This window comes from Megalobrama amblycephala, linkage group LG14 (assembly GCF_018812025.1).
Source record: "Megalobrama amblycephala isolate DHTTF-2021 linkage group LG14, ASM1881202v1, whole genome shotgun sequence".
In the NCBI taxonomy this organism is placed as follows: domain Eukaryota; kingdom Metazoa; phylum Chordata; class Actinopteri; order Cypriniformes; family Xenocyprididae; genus Megalobrama; species Megalobrama amblycephala.
In genome coordinates this window covers 4,746,087-4,764,090 of record NC_063057.1, presented here as the reverse complement: position 1 = coordinate 4,764,090, position 18,004 = coordinate 4,746,087, and the positions used below count along the sequence as shown (strand labels likewise).

General features: G+C 39.9%; 2 protein-coding genes across 14 annotated transcripts in view; one reads left to right on the top strand and one right to left on the bottom strand.

The window, feature by feature from the left end:
- The window catches only part of ninj2 (ninjurin 2), a 35,801-nt gene extending 35,124 nt beyond the window's left edge, over positions 1-677 (bottom strand). Inside the window, exons 1-2 of the mRNA XM_048155110.1 lie at positions 537-677; positions 286-414 (exon numbers count right to left, since the gene is read on the bottom strand). The gene's annotated coding sequence lies outside the window, so the exon portion shown is untranslated. The remainder of the gene's footprint in view (positions 1-285; positions 415-536) is intronic.
- Positions 678-1,104: 427 nt separating this feature from the next.
- wnk1b (WNK lysine deficient protein kinase 1b) overlaps positions 1,105-18,004 on the top strand; it is an 83,907-nt gene continuing 67,007 nt past the window's right edge. For all 13 annotated transcript variants that reach the window (XM_048155093.1, XM_048155106.1, XM_048155104.1 and 10 more), the window contains exons 1-2: positions 1,105-1,240; positions 2,089-3,292. In XM_048155093.1, the coding sequence (XP_048011050.1) occupies positions 2,555-3,292 (738 nt within the window). In that variant the 5' untranslated portion in view covers positions 1,105-1,240; positions 2,089-2,554. The remainder of the gene's footprint in view (positions 1,241-2,088; positions 3,293-18,004) is intronic.

Sequence of the window (18,004 nt, the reverse complement as noted above, 5' to 3'; positions counted from 1 at the left end):
ACAGAAATGTTACTTACCATATGCTTCCTTATTTTGTTAAAAAAATTTTAAGCATTGAGCACTTACAGTAAATATGTTATTTTGGTCTTTGCTTATATTTTTGACACTTCATTTTCTAATATCTTTTAAAAGTTTCATTTATTTAATATCCATCATCTGTGATAAATTAGAAAGAAAACCTTTCATTTTTGCTGCATGGAACTTGCTGGAATTTAAAAACTCTCTTCATTTATACAGTAAAGTCACATGTGCCAGAAGTTTAAGTTTAATAGTCTGATTACTCACGGATCCACCTTAGTAGCATGGCAGGAGAGACAGAATTCCTTGCCAGGGCAAGTGAGATATATTGGCATCTGTGCTGTGGTCCAACTTGAAGCAAGCTCTTAATAAGCACTTAGATAAGAGAGTGTGCAACTGAAATGCATTACAGAGCAGCATGTTAGATCAGGATGTACTGACATTGAGAATTTTGGGACAAAATAAGAGTTAGCTTAACAAACAATGGTGCACTTGAGGAAAATAGCATTCATTTTTACCTGCTATTGTACTGAATTGCACTGCAATTTCCCATACTTCCTCAAAGAGGAAACAGCGACCTCTCCAGGCCTTTCTAAGACACTGTCGGCTGGCGTTTCTGCTGTCAGTATTCAGTGGGAGGGTAGACAGCAGCAGCCTCGGAGCTAAAACCAACGTGACAGACTGGAGTCCTAATAACACCACCCGAACCAAGAGCAGCAGTTACAGAGAACCCCTAATACTGCATATGGAGACTACCAGTTGTCATTTGTCGACTGCTGCATAAGGATAGCGTTTCAGCCGGCTCGACAGCAGCGAACGCAAGCCGCAGTGGATGTTGTTGCATTGTTCACGTGAAAGGAAGAAAATCGGTGGTTTGCAGCGGATCCGCGTGCAGTCTACCGGAACCGGACTCTGTTTGTGATTTGTCATCATGTTTCATCACAGGATACATCGTTACGCTGGATACCGATTTCTTTAGAATCAGTTGCATCGCGCTGGATTCAACAGCCCAGTGTTGAACTTGGCCTGTAGAGCAAACAGCACGGTGAACGCGTAGCTGTGCCTAAATCTATGGAATTTATATTTTCTGACCATTCGGTTTCATAGCCTTTTTGTCTTTATTATAACTATTTGGCTATCACCGCTCTTAAATTATTCGCTCGGCCAACTGCAGCTGTTGCTTTGTCTACATCAGAGGGGAATGGATATGACGATACGAAAGGTAATCGCTGGCCAGCCTCCTATTTTTTCATTGCAGCAGAAATTTTATATACCTGGTTATAAACCTAAGCTTGTTTATTATGAACTGACATATTAAAACCCCACTGTATATTATAGGCTGTTATGTTATCGTATTTTATGCTCGTTTCCTGTTCGATAAACGCTATTAAACGCGCGGCATTATTTTAAGAGCGAGCTCGAGACCTGAAGAACCAACGGTCGCCGTTACTTGACAACTTTTAAAAGCCGTATTTTAAACAACTTTTACATCATTTACATGAACCACAAATGTTAAATACGCCTTAACTGGTTTGATTTTTGTGCTTGTCTTTGCTGGAGAATTACAAAAATCCTCCAAATCTCAGCTGGCCACCCAACGTAACCAGGGCGACCCGTCTCGAGACCCCCGCGTGCGCAGTAGACGTGTAAATCTACCGTCACATGGTTTTGTTTTGTTGATATTTTGAGTCACAACATTTTATTTTTTAATTTTTTTATACTTGTACGATTGAAACTAAAACCTGTCTGACTCGGTATCGAGAATAAGGCCGAGTTAGCAAGAAACACCAAGACCGAAAAAATAATCTGCGTCCAATAAGTAACGTTAGTTTGCATTTAATGTCATATTTTGTAGCTGCTTTAAACGTTATACGTAAAGTTTAGTAAAAAGGTGTCTAATATTTACTATTTCTAAGTTTATTTGTTCATTTAAATTATCATTTGATTTATGTGTCAATCTTCAATGATGCTATAGTTATAATATTAAAATGCTTATTAGATTGGACAATAGCTTTTAAACTAGTAAAACAAATTTTGATGTTTAATTTGTTCTTTGTATGTCTCTTGCAGTAAATCTGGACCTGGTTTTTGGTTTTGAAGCCAGGTTTCCTGCAATTTGAAGGTCTGAAGAACATCAAGGCTCTTGCCCTTTTCCCTCTTGCGGTCCCTTATGCTCAATGACGGCTGTCTCTGGGTCACTGCAGGATGGATGAAGTTGATTTGACAGTTTTTGTCTGTCACCATCAGTGCTTGCCTCTCAGTGACTGTGTCTTGTTCTTTTACGTTTATAAAAGAACACCTCCTCTCTTGGGCTCTGGCCCCTTACACTGTAAGAGTAACTGTTAGTAAGGAATACCCCACGGAGGGGGACTTCCTGCAAACTCTGTGGTTCACGTGAGATTTTTCTTTTTCTTTTTGTGCCACAGACAGTCAAAGCAGGAACAGGAAATTTTTGCAAAAGGTCAAGGTTTACATTTGAGTTTTTTTCATAATAATTTATTTATACATATAAGAATCCTTTTTTTTTCCTGGAGAGATGTCTTCAGAAAATCCTAACAAGGTGGTGACCTTCTTGGCCCCTCCACCTCCAAAAAATGTGAACGGCTCCGGTTCAGACTCACTGGTGGGTGAGAAGCTAGACACGGAGGTCAGAAAGCGACGCCACACCATGGATAAAGATCTGAAGACGGCCGAGCACAGATTTTTTAGGCGTAGCGTCATCTGTGACTCCAATGCCACAGCCCTCGACTTGCCCAGCAAAGCCTGCATCCTCACCTCGCCTCCAGACTGTGAGCAGTTTGTCGTGCCTGTGGTGCTGGGTTTGGCCCCTGATGTAAGCATTGACACCCAATCGGGTGTTTCGGGGGTAGTTGTGGAAGAACATGCAGAGGACGGAAGAAGCGCTGGGGTTGATGGGATTGTGGAGGTACAGAGCCCATCTGTGCAGGATGTGGGTGCGAGGCAGGCCGAGGCCCTTGGGACGGTGGAGATAGAGCCCAGCGACGTGGGCGACAAGGAGCAGGAGAGCGGAGTAGCAGACAAACGTGAGGAGGAGGAGAAAGGGGTGGCGAAGGCCCGTGCTGAAGCAGAGCAGAGGGAGGCTGAGAAAAAGGTTCAGGATGACATCGAAGAAGTGGAGACAAAAGCTGTGGGAACCTCACCCGATGGCCGTTTCCTCAAATTTGATATCGAGATTGGACGTGGCTCGTTCAAAACTGTCTACAAGGGCTTGGACACGGAGACAACGGTGGAGGTTGCGTGGTGTGAACTTCAGGTAAGAAACTATCCACCTGTGTTCAGCCTTCATGTTGTTTGATGTGAACTTTATTTATTTTCTTTTGTGGTTGGCTAAAGGCTTAAAAGTGCTTTTGTGAAAGATCACTCAAGAGTGAAAGATCAATTTAAAAACGAGTGCCAAACTTACAACAGGAAATCATGTTGGTGTAACTTGTTTGTGCAGTTTTGTGGTCATGGTTATTATGGTGCCCTTACAGGATGTGGGTGAAGGAAAAACTTTGGTGAAGTTGCAGGTTAGGCCCAAAACATACTGTATCCTATGACTCGTTATCTTTTTGTACATGCTTAATGAATGTTCTTAGTTCTCTTGTGATTCAGATAGACATGTTAACCAACTGGCTCAGCAAAGTTCTCTTCAAACTCCATCATAACAGTAGTTGACTTGAAATGAAAAAAGAACAATTCTTTTTTATTCTAAGAAGTCCCATAGTCCCTTGAAGGAATGCTGAGAATGCAAAGCATGCTTGTGTTGCATTATGAATTCCTTTCATGATAAAAGTCAAGCTTAGAAATGCAGAAGTGTTTGCATTCACATTTTTTCTTGAATGTAGATGCTAGATTGATTTCATTTTATTTATTATTGCATTCCAAAATGTGTCAAACTGCAACTATATAATGAATTGCATCTACATGTTGCATTTTCAGCACTGTCACTAGGGTCACTATAGAATTTACGCAGTGAACCACTCAATATCCATGCAATATTTAAAGGCCCCCTATATAATATCATATAATATTAACAGAACTATAATATTAATATTAACAAAAAATGTGAGTGTTGATATAGGTGAATTAATTAACAAGAGTTCTTCAATAAAAACAATCGTTATAAATAGGGATGTCCCTATCAAGTTTTTTGTGTGCCCGATTCGAGTATTGAGTATCTGTTGATACCGAGTCCCATTCCGGTACTTGTATTTTCCTAGTGCTTGGTGCACACTTCACGTACCTTAAAGTTAAAATCAATCCAATGAATACAGGGCGTGCAGAGAGTTTCTCAGGTGAAACTCTTCCAATATAACAATTACTACAGAAACTGTATAATTGTATAAACGCATTGGTAGATGTAAACATGTTACATTGTAGCCTACATGTTACATTGTAAACAGAATGTGTGGTCACATTTAGGAATATGAGATTACTGATATAAACTTCTTGTATTTTATATGTACAATAAGCAGAATAATTGCAATGAAAAGAAAAAAAGTGAAGCTCGTGGTGTCAGAATGCCAGTCTCGGTAGGTAATATAAACAGTAAATAAATTGCTTTCGAGTGATTCGTTACAAAAGTGCGCAAACATGCTAATTACAAAAGCTTGAATGTGTGTGTGTGTGTGATGCAAACGTTTCGCGCATCATGTGCGCACATTTCAACGACTTATTTTCCTTTTAATGGCGGTTGCAACATCAATTTGAAGGGGCATACTGCCACCTACTGCACGACACCTGCGCAAAATAAAGGATCAGGCTTAAGATAGCCGATACTGATCAGTTAAAAAATGCTTAATCGGCCCTGATACTGATCCTTGAGTTTGGCACGGGACATCCCTAGTTATAATATTAATTCAAATATTTTTATTAATTATATGCATAATTATATAATAATAATTTTAAGTCATCCTGTTGCCCCCTTGTTAAAAACCACAGTGGTAGCATCTTTTTTTATTGACTACTGTCATGGCGGAGCAACACTGTTGCTGAGCAAGTTATCGGATTTAATGGCATAGACACCTTGAACATTGAGATTTGTTACTTCCAAACGCTAGGTCTTAAGTTAAGTATGTTCAACCAGTCAGGATGTTGGTCAAACACTCACATCTGTGTTCAAATCTATTTATTTGCATTGATTAGCCTGTTACTCTCTTGACGGAGCTATTTTAGTGTCAAACCAGAGTAGAGTTACATTAGGCCAGAGTTGCTTTTTTTTAATATCACCTTGACATCTAAATATGACACATTAGGTCTTTGAAACTCAGTTGGATCTCATTACATACAAGCTCGAGTGTTTCCTCTGAATATCACAAGACCTTCTCTGTTTGTCCTGATATCTGGTTTCTACTCAGTATGGACCTTTCGTGGAGCAAGTATAATGGAATACAGATAAAGATGGATTGTTGTTGGTTGCCTGGTGAAGATCCTTCTGCACAAACTGAACAGCTATACACGCCGGTCAGACTGATATTTTAGGCTGTATTAGTACTAATTCTAATTCCTAAGCGCTCAGATTTAAACTGTTATATGTCAAAGCATATACAGATGAAAGTGTGCAAAATATGCTGTGCAGTGGGGTGGAAGACTGTGGAATGTAAGAGCGGATGGTGCCAATGACGTCATGTCAGCACTGCCGGGATGAGGGGACTGAACCGATGTGCTTTGGTGAAAGTAAAGTAGCATTATGAGGTGTGGACACTTGCTAAAAGGGGGGATGTGCACTGTGTTTATAGATGGATCAAGGCCTTTAGAGCAACTCTAAGTAATTTAAGGGTCAGAGGGCTTGCAGGAGCAGAGGTCTGGCCACTGGAAACCACCAGGTTGCTTTGACAAAGAAGGGCGAAGGAAAACAAGCAAGGAGAAGAGGGGGTGAGCAATGCAAGGACATCAGGGAGGGTTGCTTTGTGTCTGCCCCCGCTCTTTCTTTTGCTTTCTCTCCTTCATTTTCAGGACGATTTTGTAGTTGTAAAGTATTTGAAGTCTTACTGGACATCAGTAAAAGAGACTTTTCCAGGATGTATAATAGGAAAGAAGATTATCTCGTCAGGGTTGTTAATGGGCCATCTAAACTGCATTCCCTCCCAAAGCTGATTCATTTGCAGAGCATTTTTTTTTTCCTCCCATTTGGGATCACTTGGGAATCAGTTTCTTTCCATGGATTGACTCAAACGTTTCCTCCAATTCATCTGAAGTTCTAATATTCTCCAGTTCTTCCATTAAAATGCAATTATTACATATTTAGTTGTAATTTAGTTACACTATTGTGGTATCAATTGTTTGAATAGAGGCTTTGGTTACCCAGCATGCATCAGTAAATCCCTATCACTCTGAATATTTTTATTGGATTAAAAATGGGATGATGTGTCCTCATAGGCTTGGTATGTGTTGAATCATAGATGAGTTAGTAGGATGACAAAGACCGACATCCCCCAATTCATTCTTCATGGATTCAGTGAGATGTAAGCAAGGGCTCTTTTAATGGGAACAGAGGCATCCCTTTACACTTTTGTTTTTCTATTCAGCTGAATTATAATAGTAAAGACACGAAAGGGCGAGCAAGAGCTAAATGTGCTGTGAAGAATTCAGTCCCCCCCTGTCTTTTTCACATCATTCGCATTTATCTCTCTGCCAAATGTTTTCCCAAAATGTCACATGTTAACAGAGTGGAACAAAGCAGGATGCAGTTATTGCATTTTAGATGTGATGTTAATCTACACTTAAGAAGCACCATGCAGTATTACTCATGCTTATTTAACAAACCCCTGACCCTCAGTATTAAACATTGGTGTATAACTGTCATGCACAGTTTGTGCTGCAAACATCAATGATACCTCAAATTGTATGCCTGCTGAAGAAAGGTGTGGTGCGTTATCGAGCTTATGAATTTCATCTGGCAGATGATAAAATCTGCACTGAAACCCTATTGTAATTGTTCAAATTTCCAAGGATCAGCATTCTCCCTTAAAAGTGATCGGGCAGACCAAACCGTAAGTCGTAGAGACTTGAAACTTTGAGGGCTGGTAGTATCTACACTGTCTACAACATGTGCAAGGCCTACCCTGATCGGCCTGACGGGGGCGTTACAGGGGTCAAAAGTATGAAATGGCTCATAACTCCTAAACTGTTAGGTGTAGGGTCAAGTTTCTTATATCGTTGAAATCCTTGGCTCTTTGTTTGCTCGTGGTGAAATTTTTGGCTATTTTGGACTTTTTGAAAAAAGTACTTTTGTGAACTAGTCCTAGGTTTTTGACCCGATGGGAACCAAACCAGTTCAGCAAGATTCTCTGGAGTCTGATTGTTAACAGTTATCAAAAAAAGTCGAAATTCCGATTCACGGTCCCTAAGGGCCGCCAAAATGTTTGAAGTGGGAGGAGCCACTTTTACTAAAATGGCTATAATTCATGAACGGAATGAGACGGAATTTTCACCAAACTTAGCACACCTTTGTAAGAGCTCATTCTGTGGCCGTGTGAAAAAGGTCACGGCAACTGGCCACTTGGTGATGCTATAAAGGGGGAAAAAAAATGGAAAATCGGGGGGTTATTGTAAAGGATTGTGTATCACGTGATTTTTCACGCACATCCACGACATTCATACCAGACATTCGTACTAGAACTCCTCATTCTGAGCAACTTTGCCTTTAGGACCGCCTCTGTCTGTTGAACTGTTCATTAAATATTAGAGATTATTTCAAAAACCAACTTTGGTGAACTAGTCGTAGGTTTTTGGCTCAACCTCGATAACAGTTTAAAAACCATATATTTCTTATGGAAAATTCTCTGTATTGACTGTAACTGGTCTTTCCATCTATGATCGAGATGGTTACATGCTTGCTAAATAAAACATAATACCTTTTTACGCATGTGCTTGAAGGCCTTAAAGCACTTAATTGCTGCTCGCAGCTATATTGTTCTTTTTGTTTCTTGTTCACTCATCTTCACTTTAGCATTCTGAATCCCAGTCATTTTTTTTTTGTGAAGATGTGTGGTTCTAATGTGATTTTAGTCACCCTAATGGTGTGTAAGCTGGTTTGCATGCACTTCTCCACACATCACACACTCCTTTCTTCATGAGCTTTTCCAGCAGATGTGAGAAATGGAAACCACTTGCAATTAGTTGTATAAACATATGCTCACACAAGGTCCTATGTCCATATGCTGACTCCCTTCACAAATGTATACTCTGATCCAGATGCACATTGTTGACTATGCTTTTGACCCTAAACTATTTAAAACCATACGGCTGTCGTGCCATCAGCCTTATCGGCATATGCTAACTGTGAAATATCACAGTGCAGGAATTTGTGCGGGAGGTGTCTTAACGCTGAGTCGGTTTAAAAGAGACATGCCCCAGAGAGAGTGTCGTCATCTGTGAATAATGCAGAGGATGTGAGGGGAACAGTTGAGGAAGAAATCCAATCCCATGGATCCCAGCCATAGCCGTTTCCCTTTTCATTGTTGAAATCCATTTTTTTTTTTTTTCGAAGAAGTGAGAAAGACAAAGACAGGAGCTGCGCTTCCTTCATTTGCAAGCGCTAATCTCCTTCCTCATTTACAGTACTGACCATAACTGTGTTTATCCATTGTGTGTCTTACAGGGGCTGGAAGGGAAAAAAAGATGTCATCATAAGTGGAAATATACTGAGGGCTTTGCCATTGTGAGATGCTATCTGATTGGCATTGGGTTTCGCTTGCGCTGTGTTTTATCTCGACTTAATGTGAATCTGTCTTTTTTTTTCCTAAGATTTTTTTTTAGCCTCGACAGTTGCACAATGACAGAAAAGTGTATGCAAAGCAGAAAATATGTGCATATAACACATACTCTGAAAGACCTTTCCTTTAAGAGGCCGTCTTTAGTCGCAGTTTCACTTCTCACTATTCATGATAAATCTATTTCCCCTAATGAGTCTCTGTCAGTTCCCCTCACATCCTCCATGTCATAACTTGACACTGAGTCCATATTTAAAACTTTTGTAGCATTTTTTTTTTTTCTTTTTACACTTATAATGTTAGTCTAAGTTTCTCGCACCAAAATGTGCATTCTTTACACTGTTAAATGAATAATGATTAGATGTCAATGATTGTGACATAGGTACCACTACATTTAACCTGTTTTTGCTGCTTTGTTTCAGCAAATGGTTATTTAAAAGTTAGCATATGCCTAACACGGTACTTTGAACTCTTTAAAGCACAGGTCCACTGTAAATACTTCGCAGGTAACATAAAGCAGGTTGTACTCCTTCCTAAAGAATGCACAATTCCATACAGCTGTTGTTCCGTCTACGGAGTTTTTGTTTCCTGCTGAGGCTTGTTGGAACCCACTCCTGTGCTCATCTCCTCTTTGAGATCCTGATCTATAGCATGTGATAAGGAACACTGTAATTCAAGTGTCAAGACTCTAGCTTATGAGGAAAATCAGGTTTGATCTCTTGCAGTCTTTCTTTATCATCACAGTCTGTCTAAGCCTAAGGTAGCATAAGTATGTTAAAGGTCACAATGGGAGGGCAGTAAATTCCTCACGTTTCACTGCTCACCTTGTTCTAACTGCCCCTCATTTTATTTAATAAGTCTTTTAAGATGCTGTTTATACACACACACACACACACACACACACACACACACACACACACACACACACACAGTGCTTTAAGTCTCAGTACCGTTAAGTCTCTCCCTCTATTACCTTCACCCTACTGACCCCAATTGTTCTCATTTGTTGTTAGTTGTGCTTCATCAGTTAGTGCAGACATTTCTAATCGGGGTGCTAATCAATTAACTTTTAATCAAATTAAGTACATGATATACTGGTTATTAATTAAATGCATTGCAAATATTGATTCTGACTGTTTCATAGACTCATAAATTTCATACATTTTTTGGAAGGACCCAATGACGTAGCAGATCCTAAATTTGGAAGCATGTAAACCTTGTATCCTGTATGGCGAGCATCTTAGAGGCTGTTCTTGTAGTGGCTTTTTGCAGAGTGGGCTGGTTGCACCCACAACTCCTCCCAGATTTCAGTGGCTGTTTCGCGTTTGCATTCTCTGGATTCTTGTGGCAGGACGTCAGCTTTAAAAGAGGACAAAAAAAACGTAAAGGAGGGGGGCAATCGATTGAAAGCGGACTCTCTCTCTGGTATTGTCTGCCTCACCCAACTAAAAACCAAGCTGAAAGCTCAGAATACCAGTCTGGATGCAAGATTTTTTGGCTTTCACAGAGCTGGTGAATGAAAAATCCTAAAGACCATTTAGCAAAGTGTTAAATGCAAATACGTGATATTGAGCTTGCCTAGCTCAAAGCATTTGCATTCCCATATTTTAAGTACATTTTGGGCCAAGTCTAGTTTTCGACTTCTTTCTCGTTAATTAAAAGCTCAGACTTATTTAGTGAATAGCCTGATTTTCATGTGCAGATCATATCAAATTTTGACTGTAAAACTAGAGCAAGCCAAGATATGTGACAGCCTACTGAGTTTATTCTTTCGTCAGACCAATGTGAGTGCATAACATGCTAATTTTCCCAAGAAAATCTGGAATTTACAGAAACAGCTTTTTCCCCCACTGTCTTCCAAATCTCAGTACAGGTATGTGATCGCATTCCACTCAATCCGAAGGAATGTGTCTTGTTTAATTGGAGCTGCAGCAGGCTGTTTCTGCTAAATGTCAGGGATATATTAGTGCTGTCACACCTATGTAAATGCAGTGCTAGAGGTGTAGCCTAAGCTGTATCAACGAGAGCTGGTGTTTATTGGGCTGTCAGGGTCTGTTATGTCATTCCAATGCTGTTAAACCCCATGTTGTGGGTACAAAAGTAGGATGTCCTCTCTTGCCAGAGTTTGACTTATTTTAGGATGCTGAAACAAGCTTAGCTCATCCTGTGCAGTAGTACACATCATTTTGGAAACCTCTCTGTGGCCCTAAACCAGGTCGCAAGAATGCTTCTCTGTGCTAAAAAAAAAAAAAAGCATTAGTGTATTCGAGAATTTCAGTTTTCTTCCCCCGTTTACAGGCTATAAATAACAACACCTCATCTGCCGCTGTCGTTCCACTCCATGGTCAGAACTGGGGCAGACAGTTTTGGGTAATGACGTGGGGCAGAGTCGGCCCGAGGGAATATTTTAGCTCTCACATGAGCTTCAGGAATGAAAACCGAGAACTGTGACTCAATCTCAGTTGTACCCAACTGTCCGTTGACGCTCTTGATTTCAGTCATGGTGACCCTGACTGTACACCTAGTCTCAAATGGCACAGGCAGTTTGTGAATTTTGCACACGGATTTTCACAATCTAGAAAGCTTTAATCTGATTGGTTGGTTTTATGCAACTTCTGGGAGTTAGGACTTAAGTTATTTTAATAAAGTACCAATTTGATAATGAGCAATTTTAAGGAAGAACTAATCACTGAATTTGCCAGGTTGTTGGTATTAAATCTTTGGAAGATAGACTTTTATTTGAGGTACTTGTTAGCTAAAATTCTAGATATCCACAAGCAAAACTGTATTTTGCTTTGTTTTTGTGTACCACATGAAATTGAGAAATCTATATATTTGCATGAAATTCTGGCGAAATCAGTTAAGATGACTGTCACACATCTCCACTTGATTCTTTGTGAGAAAAGTAATTGTTGTTCAGTAAATATGGTTCTTCTGTATTTCACCTGAAATTGATAAAAAAGGGAATCCACTTCCTTGTAAATCTACTTCCTACTCAGCCCCCAACATTCCTCTCCTTCCAGCAGTTTTTCTGTCTTCTGCCTCTACTGTGTGGAATGTGACAGTCAGGTGGCTGGTTCCTGCCTTTCAGGACGTTCCCACATGACGGTGACCTGACTGTGACCCTGCATAGGTTAGTGGGGTTAAAGGAGAGACAAGCACCAGTGGCCGTCAGTCTGATTTAATTTATATTGCACACCAAACCACATATGTACATAATTCTTCTCCTTTTGGTTTAATTCTGGGTATAAATGTGAAGTTGATGGGATAAGCAGTCTAAAACATTTAGTGCACTTTCAGTCCACCTGCATCTTCATAAATATTGCAATATAGTGCTCAAATGCTCACTCTGCACAGGAAGCAGTTGTGAATAGTGTAAGAAAAATCCTTCCTATTGTCTAAAATAATCTTCTAGGCTCTTGTCCATATGACATCCTCTCTGCTCTCATTGTTGACGGTAAGCCTTTGGAACAGACACCAAGAGACAAAAGAATGCAAGCTGGATAGTATAAAGAGGAATCCCTGCTCTCGTCCTTGTTGGCTCATCCTCACCGCTGCGAGTTCATCTTCCAGACAGAGCCAGTCAGAATGGCAGTGCCGTGACGCTCCACATGTGATTCCCCCGAGCTGAAGGAATGCAAGCCTGATGCCCTAATCTGGTCCGCTTTGCTCTGGGGCTTGTGATTGCGAGATCAAACTTATTCTCTCCACTTTTCAGGCTTAATGGATTTGAGACAGCCCTGATACTGCCAGATGATCAGTGAACATCCTAAAGACCATAAAGCTTGTTACGTCAGAGACTGAAAGCACTGTTGCCCTGTTCATTCTTGTCTGTATTTATGCTATACTACAAGTTTTACTTTAGCTGTGCTACTTTACATTTACTGTGCTACTTTGAACAACATCCAGTAATTTGGTCCTCAGCTGACAAAGTATCTTGTTTTGTTTTTTTTCTTTACAGCTCTCTTGCTCTTGTCTTATGTTCTTGTTTTGCTGCTGTCTTTTCTATCTTTGCATTTGTATCATCAAAAAGGAAAAGGAAGCTTACAGCTTCCTGTGTGTAACACATCTGATGAGGAAGCTCACTCTGTGCTGTTAATGCTTACAAACACCATGGCTTTTCCCCTAGATGGGTCAGAAATGCTTGCTTCCTTGTTCTCTTTGCTTTCTAATTTGATGTCCGTCCTACAAATTAAATTTCACTTATCTGAAGTGTGGAGAAAAGGACTAACAGAGATTGAGTTGTTGGAGGTCACAATGTTGCACTTGGTTCTTTTTAGACTGCACTATCCTGCTGTATTAGGAGGTGTATGAGCTACATTCTCTATTGATAGTTGTCTGAATCACACCATTATGAGTTTGCAAAAATGTGAACTCTGCTTGACACAACTGTCTTTGTGCCTCAAATTGCTAATTTTAATAACGCGTCATATTACTAACATAATTTGAAGAGTGTCTTTTCAAATGCAAGTGATGTGTTGCCAGTAGCTTTAGTACATTTAGCCCCTCTCCTTCAGCTATGTAGGAAAAGCTGTGACCATTGAGAGCATAAAATGTAAAACCGAGAAAACAAGTTGTTGAATGCTGAACAAGTACATCAGGGTGCTTGTACTGTGCATTGCTGAATTTTTAAAGGAATAGTTCACCCAAAAATGATAATTACCCCATGATTTACTCACTCTCAAGCCATTCTAAGGTATATAAGACTTTCGTCTTTCAGATGAATGCAATCGGAGATGCATTTAAAAGTACCCTGGCTCTTCCAAGCTTTATAATGGCAGTGAATAAGTCTTTAAAAGTAAGTTTTTTTTGGCTGAACTAACCCTTTAAGTACGAATGCACTACACTAGTGGTGTAGAATAGTACAGAGGTACGGTGTGAAAAATGGGATGCTAATTTAGCTAATGTTGCTTTTCTCTGCGAATTGCCCAATGAGCCAGCTTCTCAAAACTGCTTACTGTACTCCAGGTATGAAAGTGGGTCACGCCTGTCTCCACACAACTTCCTCCCCACTGTGTTGCAGACACACTGCAGACTGGTTGTGGTCAAGTTGGTGTTGGCAAAAATTGCTTTCTTCTATAAAAATTACTTGCTCAGTTTCACCAAGTTTTCTTTTTAAAAAACTATAAGGACTGTATTCGTGGAATTTCAAATATTTTCATTCCCCCGTTAAAGAGCCAACATTTGCTGGTTATCGTAAATGGCTTTCCCCCTTTTGAAACCATGATCTGTTAGCATGCTACCACCTGGGTTCAAAACAAACTACAGTAAGCTGTTCTTTTCTTTGTGTGGTCTACCTGCGTAGTTGAGCAAATGTCTTTGTGCAAGTGTCTTTGTGTAAACAAAGAGAGCAATCAGCCAGAGATAAGGCTCCAACTCTTGAGTCTTTTAGCGTGGCGAAACCTTCAGGTGATGCCGAAGGGCAGGATGGTATCAGAACACATAATGAGCTTTAGCGCTCCGTCCTTCTGGTTTCTGTAGACTAAGTGGTGAGTCAGTTTGATAAAACTTTGGAAGACTGGTGGTTGAGATGTGGTTGAGTTGTTCTTTGGAGCCTCTTGAGAAAATTAGACTGATAAAAGGCCTGATTCATCCAAACGACAGACAGGTGTTCGTGAGAGCTGCTTAATCCAGTGACTCACCTACACCTGCCGTGTCTTGGCTTGCACTTCATGACAGGAGAGTTTGTCGCCTCTGAGTGTACGTGAATGCAGTGCAGTGTATTCTGGTCTGCTGCAAGTCGAGATGAATTTAAGCTATATTACTCACTGACTCTGCTTTTTTTCTTTTTGTCTGCTCACACTCATACACCTCCCTGATTACAGAGAGTGAAAGGCAGAGGATGAAGACACTATCAAGACCCAGTGTGTTGGCTGGAATTTGCAGGTTCAGCCCATCTAAAGCAATCATCCGAACAGCATGCTTATCTTAAGTTCTTTGAAGGAGCCATTGGTTATCAGTGTTCCCGTTCAAGGATAAAGAGGGAACTGATGTCTACCCAATGTTTTACTGTGCACCCTGTAAGATTTCATTCCATCACTTACTCTTGCTTTGCATTTATGCAAATATCTCTGGGAAATTGAGAAAAAGCTTCTTAATCCCTGACTGTTTCCCTGTAACTCTCTTTCACCATTCCTATAAATAGCTTTCATGTGGGACAAAGGTGTCAGCAGCGCGTGATTTACATTTTGAGCGGCACTTATTTACCTCTGCCGAACCATGCTTCGCTCTGCTGAGCGCTCAGTGGTGCTTTCCCTTTACAGGGCCCTAATAAACACCCTGGGCAATGGGCGCTAACTCCGGGCAGAAATCCAATACACTCTTCTTCCTATTCACTCTTACCCTTTCTCCTGCATTCTCTCCAGTCCAAAGAGCTAATCTGGGAAAATTATGTGAAGGGGTGCTATAGTTCCTGAGCAAAAACTGTCAATTTTTACAGAAAGTTTTCTTTTTCAGAGAAAGTACTGTCATGGTGGCATGACGGTATTAAGAATTATTTAAAGTGAAAACATTTATAGCTATTTGCTCGAATAATAACACATCTGGTTTACTGGCACAGACAATTGAACTCTATCACCCCTTTGAGTACGGAGGTTTGTTTACGCCAGATCAATGATTGTGTGTGCAGAATGATCATGCATTGACCATATGCTCACTTATGCGACCACCTTTTAGTATTAGTATAGTAACTATACCATAAGTATAGTTATGTCCTTAATGTACCTTACAAAGTTTGAGAAAGGCCAGCTTGGAAGATTGGCTATTTTTAAGTTTTATATAACTATTTGCAAAAACTACAATTCTTTAACTGAAGATGTTAGGCTTCTGCCTTGCCATTGACTTGTCCCAGCTGTGTAGGAAAGCTGTCATTACATGAAAAGGATCTAAGGAGATTACTGAGGCATGTCAAAGGGCAGCAGATTTTCATCAGTTTCTTTGTGTGATCTTAGGGATTATGAATATACACATTTAAGTCACTCTGTTAGAGAATGCCTTCCGACATGAATTGAATGTAGCCTTAGTATTTATTGACACTGCATTTCCCATGATGCAACAGACATCGATTTTAATCATCACTGTTAGGAATCGCTTATATAATCATCACACTGTAAAAAAAATTATTTTCATTATTTGTTATCACAACATTTTTTATTTTGTCAGATCAACTTGGATAATTAATGTGGTTCAGATTACATAATATTTTTATTAAACCAATTGCCTTCAAATTTTGTATTTAAATAACTCAAAATTTTAAGGCAACTTACTTTAAGTTAAACCAAAAATTATTTTTTACAGTGCAGGAATCATTTATATAAAGTATTTTATTAGCATTCGTGTTTTTGGTCATGGTTTACAAACTTGCTTTTCTCTCCCATGACTTGCTTTTTTTGGAATCAATACTGCATATTGACTTTAGTGCGTTCACACACTTGTCATCAGTTCAGATCCAGTGGCCATGAAATGAAGCAATCCACAACATGGCTGCCAGGCATATGACTCAACTTTGAGCATCTGGGCCCGTTGCTGAGCAATATGAATCTTGTGCGGACGTCAGGAATGCTACGTTGTCACATTAAACCTACTGCTTGCATCAACATACACCTCACCCCAGCTGAGGGGCCTCTCTTGACATTCCCCCGCCCCCCTCCGCGTTTGGATGCTTGTCATCTAATCAGAGAGACAGAAACTTGAGCCCCCTCCAACCTGTCCGCTTCACTCCACCCTTCCCCACTTGTCCTACCACCACAGCTGTTACCGTGCCACCCGTAATATCTTTTCTCACAATTGTCATTTGCCTTTTTCTGGTTGAGGAAGTGTAGTTTTCGAAATGATTTCTGGAGTCAAGATATTTGCATGTGTGTATCTGATGTGTCATATCGTTGCGGAGGTCATCCTCTTCTGTGTAATTTACTCCACTGTTGATGGAAATGTGCTGCCCTTGTGTTCCCGAGAGGTGAAGTTCTCCATCTCGTGAGCATGTCAGGGTTGAGAGCCTCACAAGAGTCCCATTGTTCAGATTGGAGAACAAACTCTCCTGCAAAGATATAATACATCATAGGTAGGCCAATAACTATTATGGTCTACTCTGTTCCCTAAATGTAAAATGTATTTACTGCTGGGAAACATCGGGTAGACCTCCCTGCAAATGATTTAAAGACATTCAAATTGTTGGTTAACGTAACGTGTTAACAATGTGCTCTGTGATGCACATGGTCAGCATTCTCTGCAGCTGCCTGCTTGTTACAAATCTATCACAACCCTCTTTGATAACTATGGTAAACAAGCCTACATTGTTGATAGAATATTTCATTCCTTGCTTTATTATTTTACACAAAAATGAAAATGTTATAACACTGATGTTTTTGACATCAAACCTGCTTTGACACATTTTGATATGCCATGTCCTAAAAGCATGTTATTTGAGAGCAAAGGCAGGGGGTAAGATTATAATTGAATAAAAAAATTAAATATCAATCTTTTTGTCACAGTAAGCTTTAGGGATGAACCGATATGAAAATTTTGGTCGATACGATAACCGATAATTATTTACATTTGAAAGCCGATAACCGAAATATTGGCCGATAAATCTAAATCCAAATTTTTATATAATTTTTGAGAGCCTGATTACAAAAACAAAAGTCTCACCATTAAAAGCCATGTCCCAAGCACAGTTATAATGTTCTCATTGTAATTGCACTGTACGTTGCACTTAACTGTATTTTCCTTTTTGAAGTGATTTAAATAATTTCAAGCAATTCAAAACCATAATGGCAGACAGTGCGCATCTGAAGTGTCTCAGCTGAAGGAAATAATCAGTTTATTGGCTTTAATATATCAGCCAAATTTTCTTATTGAGCCGATAGCATTAAAAATAAAAATATATCGGCTGATACCGATATGGTGGCCGATATATCGTGCATCCCTACTAAGCTTGTATTGCTTTATATAGCCCTATTCGGACGGGATTAGTTTTACATGGGGATGTGGAGTAAAGTCATTTTACCTCAGTACGTCTGTAATATTAATTGGCCAATTCGCACGGGACAAGACATCTCAGTAAAACTAGCAGAAGTGGGAGGGGTAACTCGATTTACGCACCGCCGTCACCTCCTTGTCGTCATGTGGGTATACGTTGCTTCCCGATACCATGTGCGCAAACACATATAATCTAAATATTTAAACTATATAAAACAGTTGGGTCCGGTCAAACGATTTATTAATTAAATTCTTATTGTGTTATGATGGTAATATGCACATGAGTTTTGTGC